This window comes from Benincasa hispida, chromosome 1 (assembly GCF_027475165.1).
Source record: "Benincasa hispida cultivar pf3 chromosome 1, pf3_genome.v1.1, whole genome shotgun sequence".
Classification (NCBI taxonomy): Eukaryota; Viridiplantae; Streptophyta; class Magnoliopsida; order Cucurbitales; family Cucurbitaceae; genus Benincasa; species Benincasa hispida.
This window is the reverse complement of record NC_143478.1, coordinates 44731659-44741858: the sequence shown is the minus strand read 5'-3', so window position 1 is coordinate 44741858 and position 10200 is coordinate 44731659. Positions and strand designations below refer to the sequence as shown.

Here is a 10200-nt window from a genome sequence, read left to right as displayed (position 1 = left end):
ATTTTGTTTGGCCCATTTAAGGTGTCTTCAATGTTCAGAAATGGGCAGATATGACAAAATATTTAAATTAGAATTTTCATTTCTTTTCGATCCAATTTGATTAGCGACCACATTACATAATTTTATAAGTATGATATTTCAAGTGTACCAACACTATATTAAATATCAAATATTAGTATATCAAACATCAATTAGTAAATACTTGAAGTATGACATGCGTATATGGATTATATATTTAACATCAATCTACATTACAAGTGTATATCAACACTATATCTGACAACAATCAACATTCAATTAGTAATTTATTTAAAATTAAAGCATGCATGTTCCATTTTATATGCATGATATTCTAAGTGTATCAGTAGTACATCATATATAAGACATGAGTATATTAGACATCAATTAGTAAATACTTAAAATAAGACATAAGTGTATCGGTGTATATATATTTAACATCAATCAATATTGTATGTGTATCAATAGTGTATATCTAACAACAAGCAATATTAAATCAATAACTTATTTTGAATTTAAAGCATGCATGTTTCATTTTATAAGCATGATACTCCAAGTGTATTAGTAGTATATCAAATATAAGATATGAGTGTATCAGACATTAGTTAGTCAACTTTCAAGTCTATCAAAGTATATCAATAGTACATCATATCAAACAACTCTCAAATATAATAGATATCAAACAACTTACAAGTGTTGGGTTTTATGCTCTAAAACTCATGATTTGTAAATAATAAGCTTATTTTGATAAATTAAATAAAGTTGTTATTGAAGTTTGATTCAATAAAGTTGTATTGAATATATAAATTGCTTATTTCGTTTTAGAAATAAATCCAATAAACTAAAAGATCCATGACTATTACATCAGTACTTGAATTTTATGTGGAGACATAAGAATGAATCATGTTCGAGTAAACAATCTAAATGATCTATAGTATATGAATAAGGTTGGGTGTCTTACTTTGGTAACACTATCGGATGCGGCCCACTCTGTAGTTGTTACAAGGAGTTGTAAAGTGCTATAGAAAAAGTGATCTTGATTCATACATATAGTGACATGAGGAGTTGGGGTGTCTTGTGCAATAAGTTTGCACAAGATCGGGCTAAGAAATAAGTCACTCTTACTTTATAACATTGTTTATTATTTAAGATTGACTATTTCAAAATGACGGCCTAGGTAACTTGACCTCCTTAATCCTGAGCTAACTATGAACTCCTGTTTATTTCTGGATTATTCTTAGATTTAAATGGGTGAGAGTTGGCTCAACAACGCCAGCTCAATAAGCTTCCCATTTCAAGGGTAAGACCGAGTAGATAGCTGAGGACATAGGGTGCAAGACAGAATTCACTTCTACTCATTTTTAGAGATAGTAGAGAGGTTGTTCCCTTAAGTGCTAACTCGGGGTCTTGAACAAGAGGCCCCACCCTCTCATTGGCCCGAGAGGGACTCGGTTTGATGATCGGATCACAAACCAATTGTTCATTAGAGGATCAGTGGGATTTAAGGAATAAGAGGTAATCTCGGGGGTAAAACAACCTTTTGATCCAGTCGTTATTATGAACAACCTGTGAAGGGTTAATTTACTAATCATGGTTATATCGAGTAGACACAATATATCTACCGTGAGGGGAGTGCAACTCTAGATTTTAGTGGAGTGACCCAGTAGTTAATGAATGGAGGTTAATTTGGTATAAATAGTTTAACTAATTAATCTCGGATCATTGGAGCCCATGATATGTAGGTCCATTAGGTCCCCCTACTAGCTCATAAACGGATTAGCCTTAGAATAGTGTGATAAGTTGATTTGAAACGTTCGAATTTGAATTAAGGGAATTAGTAATTATATGTGATTTGGATGTAAAAGTCATTGGAGAATCAATTAATATATAAATATGATTTATATATTAATTTCATGAATAGGGATTAATGGTAATGAAATTGGTGACAAATTAACCTAATATTTGATATTAAATTATTTAATTAATTATTAATTATTAATTTTATTAGAAAAATTGATTATTGAATTAATTTTTGTAAAATTAATAAAATTTCAATTTTAATTAAAGAATTAAAATTAGAAAAAGTTTTGATTTTGAAATCAATTTCAATTTTTTTTTTTAAAAAAGGAAATTGAAAATGGGAAAATCCAAATGTGGGATTTTCCCACTTGCACATAATTCCACCACCAAATTCAAGGAGGAGCTGGAATCACTTGTGGTGATCAGTTTTGCATGAGAGTCATGTAATAAAACAACTCTTAATTGAGTGAAAAAACTGATGCAATTGACTGAAATTGTTGAGAAAGATCTTCAACCTTGATAAACCAGTCCTCTCCATTTTTCCATAATTCAAGATTGTTTTTGAGTCCCACAACTCAATCTAAGGCTTCAAGAGAATAGTAGGGAAGACCTTGTGGTGGTTCACAATCAAAGGAAAAAGAGATTGCAGTTGAAGATCAAGATTCAAGAGGTTCTTCAAAGGTATATGTTGAAACCCTCTTAATTCTTTGTGAACATGCTTATTTTGATGTCAAAATTGATGAATGAGAATATTTAATGATCCTTTTTTCTTCAGCTGCATGTTTCTGTATTCCAACAACTAGTACATCAATAGTATATCAATTTATATTATTACATAACAAATAACTTTCAAGAATATCAATAGTATGCCAACAGTATATCACATACCAATCAACTAAGTGTATCAACATTATATTAGTAATATATCAATACATATCAAGGAACTTTAAAAAAAATATCAATAATATATCAACAATATATCACACACCAATCAACTTTCAAAATTATCAATAATATATTGGTAACATAACAAATGTCAAACAAACTTTCAAATTTATCAATAGTATATCAGCAGTATATCTAACATCAATCGACATTCAATCAATAAAGTATTTTGAAGTAAAATATTTGTGTATCATTTTATAAACATGATATTCTAAGTGTATATGATATGAGCCGTCCAAGGCATCAAATTATTATTTCTATTTTATTTAATAACTTTGATGTAATTTTGGTTTTTCCCCCCCAAATTTATCAATTTTATGACATATTAAGTAGGAGTAACTTTGTAATTTTTGTTATGATGGGAGGCTATATTAAGTCTTGCCATTAGGTTATGTAGGTAGATCACGATGAATTAAGTTTTGACCATTGGGCTTCTTTCAAGTTTAGCCAAGAGAACTTCTTGAATTTTGTAATTCATATGTTGAATTGTATACAAAGAACATTCAAGTGGGATTGATCATCTTATCTCGTAGAGTGTTCGAATTTAAGACTCAGAAACTTGTTCTTTGTCTAGAGAGTTTTGATCTTAAGGCAATCCGTATTTAACCCAATCCTTAGGGTTGAAATCCAAATGATTTGAGGGTTTTAGCGATTGAGAATTAAGAATTCTCGTATCAAAAAGATTCTTAATTCCAATTCAATCTCAATTCAATCCCATTCATTTTTTGCCACAAGGAAGAATTGAATGAGTTGGGGCAAGAATGAAGATAAGGAATTTTGCATGACTTTGATTTATTTTTATGGAACAAATGTTAAAACCAAAGCCTTCTATAAGACGTTGAAAATTGCTGTCTTTTAAAGTTTAAAGTGCAATAGGGTGTTGTAAAAAGGAAAAAGAAAATGCAAAAGGGTGAAATTGAAAGTTGTGAACAATAATTGATACATCTAATACAATAAAATTTGATACCTTGCTAAAATTTTAATTTTTAAAAAAGAATACATTCATTTGAACCTTGGAATTTCTTTTATTATATTGTTAACTTTAAACAAATTTTTTACAATATAATAATTTCAACATTTTATCATAAAAATATTATAGTTTTAAATAGAGGAGATTGCAACATAATTATACCTTCAACTTCATAGAGATTACCAATATGTATTAGTTTAAAATTCAATTGATTGAAATATATTTTGGTCTATATATTTTGAGATTTATTTAATATTACCTATATATTTTTCATAAATCTTAAATTTAGATTAATTAAAAATACATGGACTAAAATTGGACAACTAAATATAAGAAGTAAAATTAAGGTTAAACTATATATATAAAAAATATCCTCGAACTTTGCCATTTATTTAAAAATATGCTTATATTTTCAAAAGTTTTAATATTATCCTTGAACTTTTATAAATGTTTCGAAAATATTATTGGAGTAGAAATTCCTTAGAATTAGGACAAAAATTGAGATGTGAAATGATGAAACGAATTGAATCATTACATCGTCATCTTTGTAGAGCTCTAAATTTTTATTTTTGTTTGAAATTTTAAAGAATAGTTTTGAAACATTTATGGAAGTTAAAGGGATAAGATTATAATTTTTAAAAATATAGGAATATTTTGAAGACAAAGTTCGAAGGGTATTTATTTATAATTTAACCTAAAATAAATCCAATATCAAAACAAAAATTTAACCCAACAAAAAAAATGGAATGCGCGTGACGTAACTCGCAAGGAAAAAGTGATTTAACCGTATAAGGAAGAAAACGACGGCGTTTAAAGTGCAGGATTGGATGTTATCATAGAAGGAAGAAACATCGGCGGGGAAGAGAATGAAATGATCGACGTTAAAAGTTGAAGAAACGAGTCATCCTTCGTCTTCTTCTGCTCGCACAGTCACACGCACAGAGAAAGAAAAAGAGGAAAATGGGGGAAACCAGCGAAGAAACTCAGAGGTTTAAGCGAATTGCGGCGGCTGCATACGACTACGACAACGACTCCCGATGGACCGACTACTGGTCCAACAGTCTCATTCCTCCCAGCATGGTTTCTCGCTCCGACGTCATCGATCATTTCAAACGCAAATTCTATCAACGTTACATCGTTTGTTCTCTCTCTCTTTCTCTCAATCTAATTGCAACTGCCCTTTCTTTTCTGTGTAGTTTGATTGTTGATGTCTGTGAAATGATCGAGTTTATTGGTTGTTTTCCCTATTTTTTCCTTCTTTGTTGGACACCCTTTATTGGGGTTTCTTGATTTTCATGATGGATTTTTGTTAATTTTTTGTTTTTGTAATTGGGTTTTTTGTTTTGATTGCCGACTGTGTTGTTTTGCTTGGACTCTGTTGCTTTTCGAGATCGTTCCTTTGTTACTTCTTCTGCATTTTCTTTGTTCCTTTCAATTCTGATTGTTAATTAACTTGCTCTTTTGAATTACTCTAATGGGGATTTCTTTTTTCCTTAATTAGTTGTTGAGCTGTGCATATATGGTGTGATTGTTCTAGGATCTTCTTAATCTGCTGAAATTTATGACACGTGCCTTTTGGTATATACTCTGATATATCTAGGATTCTGGTTGGTTGATTGGATTTGTTTGCTTCATTGAGTGATCGTCTGCTTTCACTGTGATTTCATCAGTGATCGTTCATGTGTACATGTTTTATGTTTTTAGTGGTCTTTTATTAGATTTTTGGATTAATCATGTTTTTATGAGTGCTGTGTTAAATGTGTCATTTATACATCAATTATCATTCCCTTTGTATACATCAGCTGGTGCAAATATCTGAAATTTCTTGTTTTTGTACAAATTCATATGATTACGTCATGAAAATTTGAATGGCTCAACACTAATTAGGTTGATGTCTGTGATGGTTTTACTTTTTATTTATTTATTTATCTTTTTTTTAAAGGACATATAATTGGGTAAAAATGAGTCGTGAAAAGGAAAGAGAGAACGAAATCTATAGAGGAATAAGGAGAGTTTCTTATAGCCTGCTTAGTCTGGTGTAGCCTATATCACAAAGAAAAGAATTCTCCTAAATAACTTTAAAGTTTTTATTATGATTCAAAAGTATGCTAATATTTAAGATTACTCTTTAGGACAGGGTTTAACAAATAACAAGTATTTAGGAAACTAAAAGTTAAAAAATTAAACCAAATTATTAAAACTAACACACTACATCATAGCCATTGTTATTCAATGTTGTCTTTCCCTTGGAGGAGACAGGTTATTTATCCATAGTTTCCTTTTTGAATTTTATTTTACTTAAAGGAAAGCAATTTAACTGCTGCAATTCAATTGATATGCAGGATCCTGATCTTGTAGTCGAGACAATGTCTGTCAGCAGTTCATTTTTTCAGCCAGCTTCGCAATCAGCACCTTCACCTCCTACAAATGATCAGACTCAGAAACAGAGCTCAGGTATGAGATTTATCTTTATTTACGTCTTACGACAGAAATAGTTGCCTTCAAGCACTTGCTTGTAGGTTACCAGGTTTATACATGATTTACTAATTAGGTTATATGTATACTGACTGACAATATATGATCAGCTAAAAGAAATTCAGAAATGTTGGCAACTACAGACTCAATTTCAAATTCTTCACGCTGGAATCGACATATGGTTCTTTTTTCACTCAATGCCTGGGTAAATGAATTTATTTTCCCTTACAGTATAGATGCATGCCTAGGGAAATGCAGTTCTAAATATACGTTTGCACCTGTTCTTACATAATATTAGTTCTTCACGACTTTATATATCTTGGCCTTCATCAAATATTTTTGGTAATTGTATTTTAATTTATGGGGACTTTAGTTTTTTCCTCTCTTAATAAAGACAAATATATAATCCACATTTGATGAAATTTTGGTTGATGTTTGTAGATTTAATTAATGTAAGGAAATGGCATTTACTTAAATTGTATTGATGTTGTAACCCATACTTTGAAAACAAAGGGGAGGCTGAGAGCTAATCTTAACTTCTTTACTCATTCTAAATATATATATTTTTTCAAGTATGCCAAGTAGACCTCTGAAGAATTAGATTTTATTTGCAGAATCAAGTAAGGTTTATCCAACCTTACCTGTTTTCATTCCTTATCCCCTGTAGGTGCTTATTGTGGCATTGTTTGCAATGATACCAATGGTACCCAGAAACCTTTCGCATAGGGCTTATCGGCTTTCTATTATGGGCACTGCATGCTCCTCTCTGTTCTCCTTGTTCATTAAATGTGGGGTGAGTTTTTTGGTCAATTAGTGCATGCTAGGGTTCCTTAAGGTTTGTCTGACCCTGTTTTATCTTGTAGATGCCCAGGGCATTTGATATGCAGGGTTTGGAAGTTTATTTCCAGGCTGTTGTTGCAACAAAAACTTTTGTCTACTTCATTTACTCTGTTACCTTTGTAGCTTCAAATCTCTGCCTTAAATGTATTGCTGCCTTCCCTTTTACCCTTTTCTTGTATCAAAAAGTTAACTTTAAGTATTTTTTTACTTGGTTATGCCTTGTATAATGGTTTCTCCTTCATTACAGTTGCTTTAATTCCGATTATATGTGAAGCCGCTGAGCAGATTGCCAAGTTCCTTAGGCGTACTTTCCCACAATCTTTCTTCTACAGGTAAAGTGGCGAGTTTCTCTCAAGTTAACCTGTTTGCATATATGAAATAAAGAGATTGGGCTATTCGATGACAGCATATCTGCACATGGATGTTTGCATATAATGTTTTTCCTTTTGGAAACATTTTTTCTTATTTCCTTGTTACAGCTAGGAAGGTAGGGAGATTTTGGTGATTGGCTTGGGCCTCTCAGGATGCCAAGTAAATCTTTGTATATTCCTCTTCTAACTATAATCACAAATCATCATACAGCAGTAATTTTCTGTTTCAAATTTAGTAGTTTCTTAGAATGACTCAAGTCAGGTGATGGATATAGCTTGAGGTTTGTTTCAATTGTGAAAAGATGATGAATTGTAGCATTTTAAGTATTTGGTTTTCTTTTTTTTACACATTGAACCATTAAAATTTTATTTTATTTTACAAAATAATTCTCAATTACACTACTTTGAAGTTTAAACCAAGAATTTGGTTGGGCTATTTAGGTTGCTGGATCATATATATATCTTTATTTGTTTAACATCCTTACAATTAAATGATTCCCTTCTGCCCACAACTTTTATACTAGACCAGTTGTATCACCGATTAGAGATGACATGATGTAGAGAAAATTGTTAGATACTGAAGCTGTACGGGTGATTTGGTGAAATTTTGTTGGCAAGTGAATAAGTTAAGAGGATTAGTCTGTTAGTTATGGGTTGGAAGAAAGAGAATAGTAAAGATAGGAAGGTGGAGTTCTGTGTTGAGCTCTGTTTACCAAATTATCTCCGTATTATCGCACTTGCTCTATTTTTTTTTTCTGGGTTTCATCTATTTCATGCAATCTCAGCAGGATGCATCAGCAAAATTCTTTGTGCAATTCCTACTAGGTTTGTTAGCTGTGTTTTTCCCATTTTCAGCTATTTTATATATTTTTTGGTGCATCATCTGAGTTCTCATTAACCATTTTGCCTTGTGTTTGTTTTTTAATAAACCAAAAAGCTCTGAAAAGATGAATGAAGTTATTACAAGGTGAAAGTAGTTTCATCTCTCTCCTCCACAACTACGAAAAATCAATCTGCTCTTCCTATTGAAAATCGACCTTTTGCAGAGAGAGGCAGTAATCTGAGTGTGTGTGTGTGTGTGTGTATATAAAATCTCTTATCTCAGTTTTCTGCATATAGCTGAACTGCGTGTGAACTTCCTTCAGTAGATGCAAACCATGTACTTAGATTTTAATTTCAGACTCTTTTCTCCGTGGGGTTTGAGATTCATTGATCTAATGTTTGGTTGCTTAGGAAATGGTTGGAGCGGCCTTGTGCTTGGGTGGAATCAAATACAACCACTCTTTCTCTTCTGTCTTCACATGTTGAAATTGCACTGGGTTTCCTTCTGATCATCTCCTTATTTACGTAGGTTCCTTCTTGCCTTTCTCCTTTCCATCTCTTAAACATTCATTTTATTCTTTAAATCTATAAACTTGATTTCTCCGTGCAGATGGCAGCGAAACTTTGTGCAAACATTCATGTACTGGCAGGTTGGTTTTCTTCTGTTTCTCTCGTTTCTTGCATGAAATAGCTGTGTAGTGAACTCGAGTAAGCACATTATGGAGAATCAATCGTATTAATGTCCTTGAAACTGTTTGCTTTGCAGCTACTGAAGCTGATGTATCACTTCCCCATGACTGCCGGGTTTCATCAGAGTGCCTGGGCTAAGGTTGGGAGAAAAGTTAATCCATTTGTCAGGAGATTTCTCCCATTTCTTAAACCTTCATTTTCTGCTGCACAAAGTTGGTGGACCAGGTAGAAAGCACTGAGATTAATGAAGTGTTACTATTAGCTCTCTTTTAGTCTAATGAATGAATATTCATTTTCTTACTTTGAAGATAAAAGGCAACCTCCATTCAAAGCACAAATGAACCCTGTTAATTGTGGTTTCTGGATGGAGATTTTGAATGTCCATTTCTTATAAGTTAATTTTTCTCTTTTTTTTAAAAAAAAATTATCTTTTTCCATGCTTTCCGATGACAATGGATTGTATTTCTGTTTAGTGCATGAATTGAACCTATTCTTTTCTCACTTGCAGTCAAGTTAAATCTTTATAATTGAGTAAAAAACAGAGATTATTAATTTTATTTATGTACAATATTTGCAAAAAAGTTAATTTGTAGACGTTAACTTGGAGATTTAATAAAAAAAGAGGGGTATCAAGGTAAAAAGAAGTTTTTCCATAGTCTTTCTTTCATGTTTGGAAAAAAAAAAATTGCTTGCTTACCTTTTAAGCTTAATAATTTGGTGAGTCCATTGTTATATTTGAAGGTGGACTTCAGAAAATTATAAACTAATGACTTCACAAATAGTCGGAATTTAACAATAAATAAATAAAATGCTCCTTAATTTACCCATAAATTTAGTAATTGCAGGATTTTGATTGAATTTTTAGGATATAATATAATATAATATAATATATGAAATTAAAATATTTAAAAATTGATGTCAATTTGGACATGTGAGACTCATATCAATTAAACTCGTAAAGTTTCATAATCAATTAAACTCGTAAAGTTTCATAATTATATGTTTGGACTATTTTTAAATATAGAAAAATGAATCAAAATATTTATAAGATATAATAAAATTTTAGAACTATCAATGATGACGCGGATAGATACTAATAGACGAGTTCTAAAATTTTGCTATATTTTGTAAATATTTTCAACAGTTTTACCATTTGAAATAATTTCTCTAAACATATATTTTTTGAACTCAACCTGAAGGAGAGTATTAATTGATACATTAACAAAAATTTAGAGTTTAAATTAATATAATTATTGATTTAAGTTTTAA

The 10200-nt window shown here is 31.1% G+C and overlaps 1 protein-coding gene across 1 annotated transcript; it reads left to right on the top strand.

Annotated features, from left to right (window-relative positions):
• Positions 1–4443: 4443 nt before the first annotated feature.
• LOC120067410 (uncharacterized) lies at positions 4444–9432 on the top strand. Its single transcript, XM_039018979.2, has 9 exons — positions 4444–4870; positions 6076–6187; positions 6319–6413; positions 6876–7001; positions 7072–7192; positions 7296–7380; positions 8653–8766; positions 8852–8891; positions 9008–9432. The coding sequence occupies exons 1-9, from the start codon at positions 4694–4696 to the stop codon at positions 9158–9160; spliced, it is 1023 nt and encodes a 340-aa protein (XP_038874907.1). The 5' UTR covers positions 4444–4693; the 3' UTR covers positions 9161–9432.
• The last annotated feature ends 768 nt before the right edge of the window (positions 9433–10200 follow it).